The 15421-nt window shown below is 35.2% G+C and overlaps 1 protein-coding gene across 1 annotated transcript; it reads left to right on the top strand.

Annotated features, from left to right (window-relative positions):
- Positions 1-12038: 12038 nt before the first annotated feature.
- Positions 12039-12834, top strand: LOC149930880 (uncharacterized). The gene is made up of 2 exons (XM_090157960.1): positions 12039-12375; positions 12433-12834. The coding sequence occupies exons 1-2, from the start codon at positions 12109-12111 to the stop codon at positions 12832-12834; spliced, it is 669 nt and encodes a 222-aa protein (XP_090014086.1). The 5' UTR covers positions 12039-12108.
- Positions 12835-15421: the final 2587 nt, after the last annotated feature.

The following is a 15421-nucleotide window of genomic DNA, read 5'->3' on the forward strand; positions in this document are numbered from 1 at the left end:
CAAGAGAGCCACGGGACTTTCAAAACGGAACGACCCCTCCCCGTTTCCGAAACTAACAGTCCTCCTGAAACTACCCCATACGACCCCCCCTTCCCCACCCTCCGAAATTCTCAGCGAAAAGAGAGAAAATTTCGGGTGTATTGCATGTTTGGACAAACACGGCCCTACTCTCAGGGGCGACAGATTTTGAGAAAATAGATAGTCGAACCACCTCAGTAACGAAGCGAAAGGCAGTCTCGGTTTCCCTCTGTTCCGCGGGTCGCTTTTTTCTCGCCGCCCCGCCTTTGGCTTCGTGACAGACTAAGCAAACATTCCACAAAGCTCGGACGAACGACGACGACCAACCATAGCGAAAGAAGGAAGGGGAGAGATGGTGAAGGGGAATTTTAATGTATTTCCCCTTTTCACGAAGTGGCTCTTCGCGTCATATGGCTACCATGGTTACCGACGGAATCTTGGACAATAACGCGCATCGTTGTGCGCATCTACGTCACAGTCAAGAGAGCCAACGCTTTTTCATGCTCCAGTGTTTACGGCTTAGTCAAAAGCTTACCAAGTTTCGGTAATATTTAACGTAAGTTATAACGACGAGAATAGAATAAGTGAACAATTTCTTACATAGAAGAAACTAATTTAAGAACAGTAAAATGGTTGCGACTAAGAACTGTTGTTACCATGGCTGTCGAAATGACTCGAGAAATTTGGATACTACTGTTGTGAAAGGTGCAACTTTTTACCCTTTCCCTAAGAAGAAAACTAAGTTAGAAAAATGTAAAAAATGGCTTAGAGTTATTGGAAGAGTTCAGTTAACTCATGTGGATCAAGTAAAACCAAATCATTATGTATGCAATGAGCATTTTGTTGGCGGTAAAGGGCCTACGGATAGAAATCCAGATCCGATTCCTTATCACAAAAGATTTAATGTAAGCAATAAGAATTTTCTCATTATGGAAGAAATGTGAAATAACCATAGAATTTACTCTGTAATGTTTTTCAAAGGTCATTGAAACAGAAGATGGAAGCTCCAGCTCTGCAAACGTTACTCTATTTAAAAATAATTGTGAAATTAAGGACACGAGTGGCCCAGAGGATACACCGCCTTTTGTGGACGTAACAGATAAGCAAATTGGAAATCCAGAAATTGAAAATGCCATTATGTTTAATGAATTACAAACTGAATCTTATTATCTGATTTATACAACATAAACCATACTAATATTTCACGCATCCAGGAAAAGTTAGAAAGCTTGGACGATATGATGTTTAAATTTTGGGAATACCAAGTTAGAAATCCACATAGCCAGTTAATGTGGTGCGTTATTAAAAATCATGATTGTGATAGCTTAGTGTTTAAACAAACAACCAGTTCCGGAAATATTGGTGCCATCTCCATAGAAATAAATAATATGAAGCTCATAATTTGTGGTATTCTGGAAAATACTTAAAGATTATAAATAATGTAGAAGAATTATTTCCTTTTTTGATCTTTCTGGATTCGTGGTCATTTTGTTGTGGTATTCCGGAAAATGAATTAATTGAAGTTTCAAATGCCAAGACCGCGTCTTCAAATACCTTCACTTATTCTCTACATTCAACAGAATGTCAATTTTTGTATGTTGGTAATGGAAAATCAAATCGGTGTAATAAATGTTGCCAATTAAGAAGAATATTACTAAGAAGATTAAAAAGACGAAAGTTAGCTGGAAGCTTGAGACGAAAATTTCCATTACATACAGCCAAAAATAAACTTCTCAAGGAAAACACTAAAGAAAAACCAAGGGTTTGAATCTTCAAATTGAAAACCTGTTCAAGAAAGTAAAGGAAAATCTCACTAAAAAAGATAAAATTATTTTTGATGAAATTATCGAAGATAACCCTTTTATAAGTAGAGAAAACTTTCGACTTATCATGCTAAAACAGCAAATGAACATTATTTCTTCTAAGATTAAAAGATCCCGGAAGTGGAATCAAGCCATAATACAATGGTGCATGTATGTATGATGCGTTAAGAGAGGTTTTCCTCCTGCCTGCTCCAACAACTTTATACCCATATGCCGCAGCTTTTTCAGGAGTAAGTTGATTTTCGATGGAAGTAGTTAAGGAATTGAGAGCAAAGATTGATTTGAAAAATGTAGAGGAACGTCAGAAGTATTTTTCCGTAATTGTTGATGAAATGAAAATTAAAGAAGATTTGGTGTACAAGGCGAATACGGGTGAACTGGTAGGGTTCTGACACTTGAACGAAGCTGGAAATAAACTCAAAGAAGCTGAAAACAAAAAACTTGGTAAAGACACTTTAGACCCTCCACTAGCGACACATGTTATGACGGTAATGGTTAAAGGGTTAACTACCAACTTTAAACACATACTTGGCTATTTTCCATGTCATAACATGACGGCAGAAGAATTATACTCAATAATAGAAGAAGCAATAGAAATCCTTGAAAACAACCATTACAAGGTTTTGGTAGTGATATGTGATAAATCTTCGATCAATCAAAAAGTAATCAAAATAAGCACAAAATCAGAGAACGGGGTTTACTATAAGTGTGAAAATATTTACGCACCTATGGATGACCCCTGACCAGTATTTTTCATTTCTGACCCTCCACACTTGATAAAAACTGTTCGTAATTGTTTTGCCAATAGTGGATATAAAAAACCTCGGTTGCTTAGAAAAAAATGGAAAAGAGATTCTGTGGGAGCATGTGAAAGAAATGTATAACAAAGATGGCCAATCAGATCTAAGACTTTGCCCAAAATTGACAGATAATCACATCTCTTTGGGACCTTTTTACGCGATGAGAGTGAAATTTGCCACCCAAATTTTGAGTAGAACTGTAGCTTGTGCAATTGAAGAACTAGTTGGAGACAAAGCTTCCGAGACTGTTAAATTTATTACATTATTTAACCGGTTCTTTGATATCTTAAACACTAAAAATTTTGGAGAGGGAATTAGGAAAAGAAACAAAGATTTGGATCAATTTTGCTCGTTAACTGATTGGAGATTTAAAGTATTATTTTAATTAACTCTAAAAAAGTATTAGGATTTTAATTTATTTTTAATTTGCATAAAATTAGTGGTTGGAGGAGCGTTTTTTGGGCTACCTAAAGGAGTGGAAAGCGGAATTAAATGGGTGTCTAGAGGTATCTCCTGAAGTAAAGAATATGATGCTTTCGAGCCGGGAAACGTTAAACGGAATTCATACCACAGGTATACCATGGATTTTAAGAATACCATAAGATATATATTAATTATAAGTTTTTTTCAGTTCATTCCATAATAGGAGCTGTGAAAATTCTTCATAAATAAGGGTGCCAAGTTTGTAATTACAAACAAATTTAACCAAGATCCCCTCGAACACCATTTTGGTAAACACCGGCGAGCTGTTGGTAGCCATGAAAACCCCGACCTACTTAGCTATGGATATAGCTATAAAAATTCAAAATTTTGAAGCCTCTAATTAAAGGACCCAAGAATGGGAATTGTTCAAAGTTTAAAAAAACCAAAATATTATACAAAGAAGGAAACAAAGTTTAATTTTTTAATTCATTGCTACAAAGTGTACAAATCTCTTTAAAATCAGGTACTTACAAGGACTACCCAACATGTAATAAACCGACTTGTTTAAACTTAAGGGTTAAGTAGACCTTTATAGGTATCATGAAAATCCATAAAGGGAAAAGTTTCAATGGGTTGCCATTGTGAAATGGAAGCCCATTGAAACTTTTCCCTTTAAGTATTTTTGTGATATTTTAAGGTTCACTTAACCCCCAAGTTTAAACAACAGCGTTGGGTTACACATTGGGTAAGGCTTTTTGTTAGCTAAATTTCCCAACTATTAATAAAATATATCACTTTTTGTCGTACAAAACACTATCTGAGCAATTATTTTTCCTTGCCTGTCTAGTACCTTTACGCTCTGTACAATCTTTTCGTTTTAAATCATTATATTTTCGCTGATTGAAAGATCTAAGGGCTACTCCCCTACAATTAGCAAAAGTATCACATACTAAACGAAACGCTTTGTCCCTCTGACTAGTATCATCATCTTCACCCCATAATGTATTCCATTTTTCAGTTACATCTGCTTCATTTAGCTTTTTTTCTACCTTACATTTTGTAGTTAATTTGTCGATTAAGGTTGTATCTTTAAAAATTTGTTCGGTTTGTTTATGGATGTATTTGAAAAATTCGAATCCCTTGGGTGTTAATATTATTAGCCCACCCCTGCTAATTTTTTCTGACCAGCTTGCGAAATTTTCTGTTCTAATTTTAGAGTCTCCCTGTCCAATTTTTATTATAGTATTTTCAAATAACCTTGGCTCTTCAAATCTTTTAACCAATTTCCTTATTATCAACCCACCAATGTGATGCACAACATTCTCGATTTTCGCAGTTTCTTCTATTGGCGTTAAATATTGTTTTGGTTTCTGTTGTTTAGGTCCAGCTATGTCTGGCTTCTGATTCACCCACTTAACAAATACCTCATCAAAGAACCTACTAAGCCAATCATTTGCAATTAGTTTTTTACCAAAGTTATCTAGGTCATTGTACCTTCAATAAGTTTTAAACAATTTATAACTTCTATCTTGGTTTTAACTGAAGACTTTAAAGATCTTGTATGAATTTTGTAAGAAGCTTGATCTTTGATATTTTTCTCACTTAATGTCGAAAAAACGTCAATTAAGGCTTGGCTAAGAATGAATTCTCGTGGGTTTTTGACTAGAAAATTTATGACTTCTATTACAGCTGAACCTATCTCTTCGTCTAATTCTACATTGGCCATTAATATAGAGGCTTTTTCGGAAAGCTCAGGACCGTGTTCCTCAAAGAAACTTGCGTTAAAATCTAAATAATGTTAAAAAATATTGTCATTGTGGGATTTCTATGAAATTGAATCAAAATCACTTTCATGGTACTAACCTGTATTTTTAAAATTTTTAGAAAAATATAGTTTAGGTTTATCACTTTTTTTTCACTTCACTTGGATTTTCAGTCTTTGATAAATCCATAGAAAGATCCAACGGGTAGGCACCATTATAATCATAATAACCCTAAAGAGAACAATTTGTTAAATTCAAAACTATATTAAAGTTCTATAGTATTGATACTTATTAATTAAATGTTACATACCGGAAAGTTGATAACTCCAAAATTTGTTAGAGGTGTATGGTTCGATTCCATTGGTCCTTGTCCTCCCAAAAAATGTCTTGAACACACATAGTGGGTCTTTTTGATATTTTCAGGTGTAAAATCATTTCTACCACAAGCAACAATCCATTTTCTACATTCTTCCAATTTACTTTTATATTTTGGGAATGGAATGAATTTTATTTCATTACTAGTATGTCTAGTATTGCTATTGCAATTTTTATAGCAGCATTTTTTGTTGTAAACCATTTTAATTTACACTGAATATACGTACGTGGCAGCATATACAAAGAAAGAAGTATGGTCGAACCAACCTGTCTGTTTCTATGGTTTCAATTTCCCGCATATTATGACGTCATACAATCTCATGCCCAACGGCGATGCGCGTTAGTGTACGAGCTTCTCTATACCGTCGAGTTTACGTCGCCCTCTTTCTAAATATCTCTCCCCTACCTTCTTTCTCTATGGACCAACGTACCAAGCGCTCCTTATAATATAGATAGATAAATTCTTGATAATATGCAAACATTAGATCTTAGAGCGTTTTATTAAAAAATGTCGTTTTCGTTTTAACAGACACACTTATAAGTGATTTTGTTACATATGGTGATGAAAAACATAAAAGGAACCCATTTCGTTAAAATGATTAGATAGATTTAAATATTTGTTTCTGTAGTATTTAATTTGGCCATTGAGTAAGCGATTTTACCACAAAACACTACATGTTATTTTCTGAATGGATTTTCTAACCACCAAATCATCAAGACCACTCAGGTATTTGTTAGGTGAAAGATGCACTTCGATTATTGAACACGAGCACATTTACAGGCACAAAACAATATTATTTACATGATTTAAATTGAGTTATCAAGTATAGCAAATATGTTTCTGATTCATTTAATTTTAAGGTTTCGAATATCACGATTTATTGGACAATGAAGACTGAAGAGGAGATTGATGAGCATCTGCTATCTTTTACATACGACAATGAAACATGTTTCAGTATGTTTATGGCGGATATCGAGCTGTTGTATTTTCAAAATGCCGAAAATATCAGCGTTTTTTTGAACAATAATACATTTATTACGACTCTAAAGAACTTAGCGCTGTCTTACGACGTTACTTTAAACGTTCAAAAAGTAAGCCATACGACAATCGATATTTTTAGGTATTTACTTCTGCTACTCACGCTTGAGAACCTAAAATTACTTTTTAGCGTAAAAGATTGCAAAGATAATATTTTAAGTGTCACCCTCTAGTCTCCAGTGTAGTGTCAATGAATACAGTGTTCCTTCACTTTACGTTTAATTTTAAAAAATGAACCGATTTGATCCAATGCTGTTTGTTCGTAGGATCTAAAAGGGGAGCTCGAAAATAAACTTATTCTGAGATTCACTTCCTATTAAAGATTCGCTTTTTTTCCTCTTTTTAGCTTGAGTCCAATAATTTCTAAAAAGGACTGATTTCTTGCCCTTGGAATTATTTATTTCAGTGACTACTGATTCTATTTCAATAGAACTAGTAGAAGGGTCATTCCATGTGAAATCGAGAGGTTGGGAGGCACTACCTCACCGATTTTTACATGAATTTATTGTGTTAATGTAGGCTTCAAATAATGACAATTCCCAAAATTTAAGCCCTCTAGCTGTAAAATTGGGCGTTTTATGATTTATTGAAATTTACACACAACGAAGGCTTCACGGCCCCAGAAATTCATATATTTGACCATAACTCGCAATGAAATTACCCAATACTAAAAACAATGCGCTCCTTTATCACAAATTCGACAAAAAATCCGAATCTGACAATGAAATTTAAATCGGACTATTATTGTAGAAGATATTAAGGTATTAGGGGGGTTGATGACGTCACTTTCGATTTTTTTAATTTTTTATATGTTAGTTCTCCTTACTTAAGTAACTTATATTTAAAATATCAACAATGATAAACTTTTATTTTACGTATAACACTTAGTTTATTTTATTTTGAAAACAAATATTTTTAATTTGTAATGTTGAATATAGAGGTCACTTTTTCAATACAGTGCAATTTAAATGTTTGGTATTTATCATGAATGAATTTATCTATGTATTTTTTTATTTCAATTATAATTGAACATTAAAACCATTAAGTGTATCTTATTTTCGCACCGAAATTTGTTTTAAATCATTTTTACAAAAGACATTAGGGGGGTTCATTTGATGTTATTTCTCCTGACCCAAGTAATTTAGATTTAAAATATCAACAATGAGAAGCTTTTTTTAAGTATAACACTTATTTGTAATGTTGCATATAGAGGTTGCTTTTTCAATAAAGTGCAATTTAAATGCTTTGTATTTATCATAAATTAATTTGAATATCAATGTCTTATTTATTTCAATTATAATTGTACCATAAAAAACCATTCACTGTATCTTAATTTTACTCTGAAATTCGTTTTAGATCATTACTGTAGAAGATATTAGGGGATTCTCTAGACCCCCAAAAATTAGAATGACGTCACCTTCGATTATTTATTTATTATTTTTAATATTTTAGTTATCTTGGCCCAAGTGTATTATATATAAAATATCAACAATGAGATCAGCACAGATCGTCATTTTTGGCGATTTGTGTGAATGCACAAATCAGTGAGGGTGCAGAGCCATAATGAGAGCTTAGTCCTGATCTTCTCTACGATCAAGAAGAACGCCTAGCGGCCTAAGTATAATATTGTCCCATATACGCAAGCCGCGTATTTCCAGGTTTGAGACTTTAAACATGAAGATTCTCGGTTACCAAACAGAAACCGTAAAATAATCGTTATCTCCGGAAAGTCTAGAAATCGACATATGATTTAAATCCTATAGTACAAAGGAGTGGTTACTGGTTGTGCCTTGGACTGTTCTAGCTCCTTTCAACCGTTCTTCGAGAAGTTGAGCATAGCCGAAATTTATCTTCACTACAAATAGTGAAAAGCAAATTATGCTCAATGGAGTTTAATGATGAAATTGCCATTTAAATAAAAAAATTAAATGCAAAAACCAAAATTAAACTTTTTCATAGAATAAATCGTTTCTCATTGTTGATTTTTAAATATAAGCTACTTTGGACAAAATAACTAACATATTAAAAAAAAGAAATAATCGAAGGTGACGTCATTCCCGTTTTTGCGGAGTCTAGAGGACCCCCAAATGTCTTCTACAATAATGATTCAAAACAAATTTCAGAGCCAAATTAATTGAAATAAATAAGAGATTTATATTCAAATTAATTTATGATAAATACAAAACATTTAAATTACACTTTATTGAAAAAGCGACCTCTATATTCAACATTACAAATTAAAAATTTTTTTTCAAAATAAAATAAACTAAGTGTTATACTTAAAATAAAAGTTTGTCATTGTCGATATTTTAAATATAAATTACTTAAGTCAGGAGAACTAACATATAAAAAAATTAAATAAATTCAAAGGTGACGTCATATTCGATTTTTGGGGGTAAAATGAACCCCCTTAATAGCTTCTACAATAATAGTCTGATTTAAATTTCATTGCCACATTCGGATTTCTTGTCGAATATGTGATAAAGTGAATCATTGTTATTACTATTGGGTAATTTCATTGCGAGTTATGGTCAAATATATGAATTTTTGGGGCCGTGAAGCCTTCGTTGTGTGTAAATTTTAATAAATCATAAAACGCCCAATTTTACAGCTAGAGGGCTTAAATTTTGGGAATTGTCACACAAAAAAATTCATGTAAAAATCGGTGAGGTAGTGCCTCCCAACCTCTTGATTTCACATGGAATGACCCAGAAGTGTCAGTTATTTATTGGCATTAGAGGCTACAGAGTTGCCAAGATCATTCAATTCATTTAATACAAGAGTTTAAATTTTTACCACATTATGTTTTTCTAATAGTACTGTTTTAAACCTGGGACGATTAAAAAGCTAATAAATAAGTTTCATTAGATTTATATGCCTCAAATCATTATTGAAAATTCTGGCAAACTTATTTTCTAACGTGTTATTGGAGCTCTTTGAAATTAATCGTACAAGCTCATTTTCTATTCCATTCAATACTGGATGCGGCCAAGAGTGAGAGAGAGTTGTATGTTTTTCCACCAAGTAACTTACAATTGTTAGTAGCCTCTTCACATGGTGCTAGAGTTATTTCAATGGTTTTTAACATTTTCCACTGATTTGAGGATCAATTAAAATTGTCCAATTTGTCAATTTCCAGAAAAGCAGTAACGACAGTTTTTTTCTTCTATAGCAGTCGCTCTGTGATTTAAAATAGCCCACAACCACTCTAGACTTCTTAAAAATCGAAATCAGGGTTTCCTCGCGTGTGGAGGATTGTATTTAAACTTGAATTTACTAAAAGTTGAATACAGTGTGGCAAACCCGATATTGGGACAAACCCTCTATCTACAATTGCTTTCTTATTTGTTCGGTCATTGTCAGTGGCGACATAAATCGGGATGGTGGAATTATTAAAATTAAAATTTTCTACGTGGCTTCGCAACTTATTACATACTATTCACAAAAGTGTGGCGATCCTGAAAATATGAACAAGCCAATATATGGTGCTCGTTTTCGCCAGGCACAGATTCAATATAATTTTTTCGTTCGGATTATAGTTTCTCTTACTGAAAGTGTTGTTAAATATTTACTATCATTTCTAAATCTCTTGGTCATTGGTTTATTATGCTCACTGGTAGCAGTTTTTATACGGATTAGAAAATTTATCATATTGTATTTACTTTTAAAAGGGCTCTAATTCAATCAGCTTAAATTTACTTTCCTAGATCTCTGAGCTGCCACCGAGAATTCTTAGGCCCTGTCAATATATGTCTGAGTAAGTATGCAAATATAATCTCCAGAATTTATTTCAATTTTTAACTAATAAAAGGTCCCGTTTTGGGTGGAAACAACTTCGCTTTATTAAGATTAAGTTCAAACTACGAAAGAGTTTAGTAGTGTAAAAGTGAGAGTTTAGAGCCACGGGGTGCAAAATTCCCATAGGGTTATAACGGGGTGCCAATATTTTCCATAGGGTTAGCGCGGGGTGCCGGTATCTCCCTCGAAACCGCGTCGGCTCGATGTGGCCAGATTTGCCGGCATCGAGAATACGAGAGAGACCGATGAAAACGTGGAGTGAGAATCGAAGCCGGTCAGAGTCTTGTTGTAATATCGTTCGAGGAGGAAGCTGAGTTTCGTGACGAGGTAGGGGAGAGAGACCCGGAAGAGAGTGAGGTCTCGGATTTCGACCGCGCCAGAAAGGAGCGGCTTGTTTATACGCGGGGATTAACGAAATACCCAATAGGGTATGGCATGGGGTATAATTCATGAACAAAGTACGGGTCAGCATCGAGAATACGAGAGCATCCGTCGAAAACGCGAAGGGACCATCGGAGCCAGCCGGAGATTTATTGACGGGGCGTAATAAGGAAGCGGAATAGAGGTCCGCGATAAAACGAGGTCAAGCATTTCATCCGCGCCAGAAAGAAGCGGTTTGTTTATACACGTGTTTAGTCGGTACGGGGCATGAATCTACAGTGAGGGTAGCGATATTACGACGATTGTATATTTGCGGGGATTTGAACGGAGAGCAACGTCTAAGGTTAACCAGGTGGAAAGAAGCCGTTTGTTTTCCAGCGTGTTTAGTCTGCAAATAGAATTCTTACAGATGCGAAACGTCAATTGAAATGAACGGAGAGTAACGCCAAGGATTGAAATTACTCTTTTTGTAAAGTATATGAAACCAAGTAAAAAGCGCACGGATGAGTACTATATAAAGGGACTCAGTTTCCTTAAAATTACATCCCGAATTTGGAATCTTGTCTTTCACGTTTTAGAAGCGACGCTCACCAGTCATACGAGGAGTAACCCAAAATGTGAGTTTTATCACGTATTAATTATTCGCGAATCATTTTTAATTTGTATTGTCAATTCTAGGTCGGAGAATAACTCTTGCATTCTCGAAGTCAACTTTCTGAGAGCCAACAACGAATATGTTCTCAAAGAATTGGCATTCTTGGTGGTTGAAACTGGAGAGAGTGGGGTGTACGCCTTTAAGCCGCCTTTTCCGTATCACGAGCTAAACGTGAAAGACAAAAGACTTTGTTCGTGGATCTCGACGAATATTTGCGGGATGTAGTGGGATGAGGGTGAATACGAAATAAACGAATTGGATGGAATCATCACCTACATCACATCTAAAGCGTCAACCTTCTTCACGAAAGGTCTGGAGAAAACATCGTTCCTCTCGAATCGTTTCGTTAAGAAGATCATTAACGTTGAGGACATTGGATGCCCAAAATTTAAAAATTTTGCAGATTTGGGTCCAAGGGTCTGCAAATACCATTTTCAAAATTTCAATTGTGCATTATTTAAAGCGCATCAGATAAATTTATGGAAAAAATATAAATAAAATATTTTGGTCTTAACCATATCTGATTTTTTTTTACCTCTCTCATATACATTTACTTGAATCAAACATTGGGAAGTGGAATGGTTAAATAGAAACATTTTTACTTACAACCGTCTAATAGGTCTACCGATGGAAATCAGAATTAGTCTTATTACCAAGAATATATTTATACTAAATATAGATAAATACAATCTTTATTTATACCCCACTGTATAAATACGTTCTTATGTATACCTTATAGTATAAATACGTTCTTATGTATACCTTATAGTATAAATACGATCTTATGTATACCTTATAGTATAAATACGTTCTTATGTATACCTTATAGTATAAATACGTTATTTATTCTTTGTGACATAAATAAAGCGTAATTTATATCTTATGGCGTAAATACATTCTTGTTATTACGAAAGGTTGTAAACTATAAGCTCTATTTATTACTTGTGGTGGAGACGACTTCCAGAAGAAATTTCAATTCTGGCTGGGATATATAAGTCCATCTCCCGAAAATCAAAATCATATTCATTTCAGAATGGCAACTAACAATACCGTCTTAGACAAAAAAGTTACCGTCGCAGTCTTAAGATATAAGGCTGCGCTGGGACACATTCCCGGCCGCCCCGAATTACCAGTCTTCAATTTTCGAACTTTCGAAGTCATTATCCGGAAGCAACATCGGGGATTTTGGGTGGAATTCCGCCCGGATGAAGCGTGTGCAGTTATAGACGTGCACCTATGTTACCACCCGAACATAGCCAACATAAGACGGGCTCTCGGAGGATTAAACCAACTAATCGGGGTATGTTTATTTTCGTTTATTACGTATAAAACGTGTATTTATTACAATTATTTTAAGATCGAAAAACTGGATTTAACAATATCGGCGGAAGAAGACTCCATCGCTTCGCTCCTCTTTTTCGGAATGAACAACGAGCCGAATCCTTCAACGCCAGAAATCCCGACCACACTATCAATGATCCCTGTCACATCTTCATCGGCATGTTCTATAACCGGAAACTCATCATCATCTCTATCGTCTCTACCATCAATAGCGTCAACTTCTTCTACCCCCGAAGTTCCTTCGACTCTTCTCGCATCCGCTTCATTTTCCACACAGAAGCGGAAGAAAAGAAGCGCTCCATCAGAGAAGCAGATTAAAAAAAAAACAAAAAAAATTGACTTTAACGATGATTTGGAAAAATTATTGGCTTTAGAACAAATTGTTCAACAAACCCTCGGTGAGGAATTTGTAATGTGAAAATAAATAAATATTAAGAGAAAATACCAAAGTTTACTTTTTACGTACTTATAATTAGGAATTATATTTAATTTTGGTTGCGAATTAATAAGATATTATTTTTTTAAGCCTTGTAAATTCTAAAGAGCGCATCAGATATAATTTTCCAAAGATTCTTTATCACATTGAAAACATTCTAGCGAGGTAGAGGCGACCCCCGTTATAATAACAAAGTAGTGATGTACTTTCATTGAAAGAATTCTCCCACGTCCCAAGCGCTAAGACCGAAAAAAACCCTGCTCTTCCCCAACTGACGAAGGACCCTACTATTATAACCTAAACAACGCGAAGCGAATGTTTAGGGGTGCAAAGTGTATAAAAGCTCGAATCGGAGCTGATGACATTGTCAGTTGCGAGTAGCGGCTAGTGAGTCAAAATGTTTTCGTGCACCATATGTGTTAGAGAATTTGCAACAAAGTTTACTTTGAATCGACATAAACGAGAACAACACGGTAATAGGAAATACGTTTGTTTGCTTTGTGGTAACAGTTTCGCGCGCAAATACGGATTGCAACGTCATTCGCGAATTCACGCGAGTGGTTCAGATTCATCGACACCCGATTCATCGCGTAAAGGAGCCATCCTCCCATTTCAGCAGCCAGTTTCACCGACACCCGCACAGCCATGGCAAAATAATCCTCTACCACTTCAAAAACCGATGGAAATAGACGACGCCGAGGATAGCTTTCTCGAAAACGTCGAAGAACTTTCCGTTATCGAGGACGCCATCATTAGCTCGCGTTATACCCCGAAAACCACTCAAACGGACCCAGAGGTATTAATCACTTCTATATGTTCAGCCTTATTTAAATACTTGAAAAATCGCTTATCTAAGAAACGGGGTATAAAATGGAGCGTATTTATTCGCGCGAAGTACGTGCGTAAACTCAACGACGGCGAGGAAGTTGAAGCGTTACCGTATTTCCGTAGCAAGACTCAAACTTCCCTCATGCCGGACGTAATACCAGTTCAAATAGACTCTTGCATAAAGCAAGTTGCGGAAGCAATGGGGGAATTCCAAGACATGGGTAGTGGATGGACCATTGATCGGATTTTGTTTTTCCAAGTGGATATTATAACGTATCTTCCACTCGTAGGTGGTACCTATATAGAGCTACCCTCGGAGCTTTGTAAAGGTAAAGGTCTCCTAAATATTAAAACTAAAGACCAGAAGTGTTTCTTATGGTGCATTCTAGCAAAACTACATCCTACAAATTCACATCGACGCCGAAAGGAACAATACCAAAAATTTGAAAGTGAAATAGACTATAGTGACATTTCATTCCCTTTTCAATTAAACGTTTTAAAACTTACAAAATTTGAATTTAAAAACAATCTATCAATCAACGTTTTTGGTTATGATAACGAAGTGTTCCCGCTTCACGTCAGTGAAAACAAAGTGCCGGAAGATCGACAAATAGACCTTCTATATCTCGTGTCAGGAAAAAACCAGCACTTTTGTCTTATTAGCGACCTTAGTCGCTTGTTGAGTCACTTCACAAATCATAACGGAAAAATTTACGTATGTCGTTATTGCTTACACCGCTACTCTGGTGTAAGCGCCGAAAGTAATCATAGAGAGCACGTAAAAAACTGTAATGTCCACGGTCCACAGCTTGTGAAAATGCCCCACAAAGAACCCATTTTAAAATTCAATAAAATCGACTGGCTACAAAAGGTAAAAAAGAAATCTTATTACAAATTTTCACTTTTTAATATTCTTCTTAAATTTAGATACCTTACGTCATATACGCGGATTTTGAATCTATCATTGATAAAATCCATACATGTTTACCCGATTCTTCACTGTCATCAACAACCAAACTTTCCGAACATGTAGCGTGTGGTTTCAGCTATGTTGTTGTAGGACCCGATGGTATTTATATTTTGTACTGTTTTTAAAAAATATCTTCGCTACAAAGAATATTCAATTTATAGGAAAACCGCATCCGCCCGTGACTTATAGAGGAACTGACGCTACTGATGTTTTTCTTGAAAGTTTGTTGATGGAACGGGAGTACATCACCGAATTATTAAAGAAAAACGTTCCGATGGTTTTGACACCAGTCGAAGAAGAATCGGTTCGGAGATCTTCTCACGCAGAGCGATCCGGGAGTTAGAGACCATTGTCATTATTCCGGTATATTACACTTTTATCGGTGGTTTTTATTATCAGAAAGCTAACGTCTAATTACAATTTTTAGGGCATTTTCGCGGAGTGGCCCACAATTCGTGTAATTTAAAGCTAAGAGTTGGAAAGTTTACACCCGTCGTCATGCACAATTTATCACGGTACGTAATTTATTTTCCTTTCTACTATCGACGAAATTATAACTAAATTATATTTATTTTCAAATTGTAGATATGACGCCAATCTTATTATGCAGAGGATTGGGTTGATGAAGGAACATAAAATTTCCTGCATTCCATCAACCACCGAAACTTATATAAGTTTCACTATAGGTCGTCTCCGTTTCATCGATTCACTTCGTTTCATGCCAGCTTCCCTCGAAACTCTAATTAATAACTTAGCTATGGGGGGTCGGAT

This window comes from Leiobunum rupestre, chromosome 9 (genome assembly GCF_980474605.1).
Source record: "Leiobunum rupestre chromosome 9, qqLeiRupe1.1.hap1, whole genome shotgun sequence".
In the NCBI taxonomy this organism is placed as follows: Eukaryota; Metazoa; Arthropoda; class Arachnida; order Opiliones; family Sclerosomatidae; genus Leiobunum; species Leiobunum rupestre.

What these genes read in the sequence shown, in the direction of transcription:
- LOC149930880 (XM_090157960.1), top strand. Translation starts at nt 12,109, where the DNA reads ATGGCAACTAACAATACCGTCTTAGACAAAAAAGTTACCGTCGCAGTC. An exon ending in GATTAAACCAACTAATCGGG is followed by an intron (nt 12,376 to 12,432) that starts GTATGTTTATTT and finishes AATTATTTTAAG; the next exon opens with ATCGAAAAACTGGATTTAAC.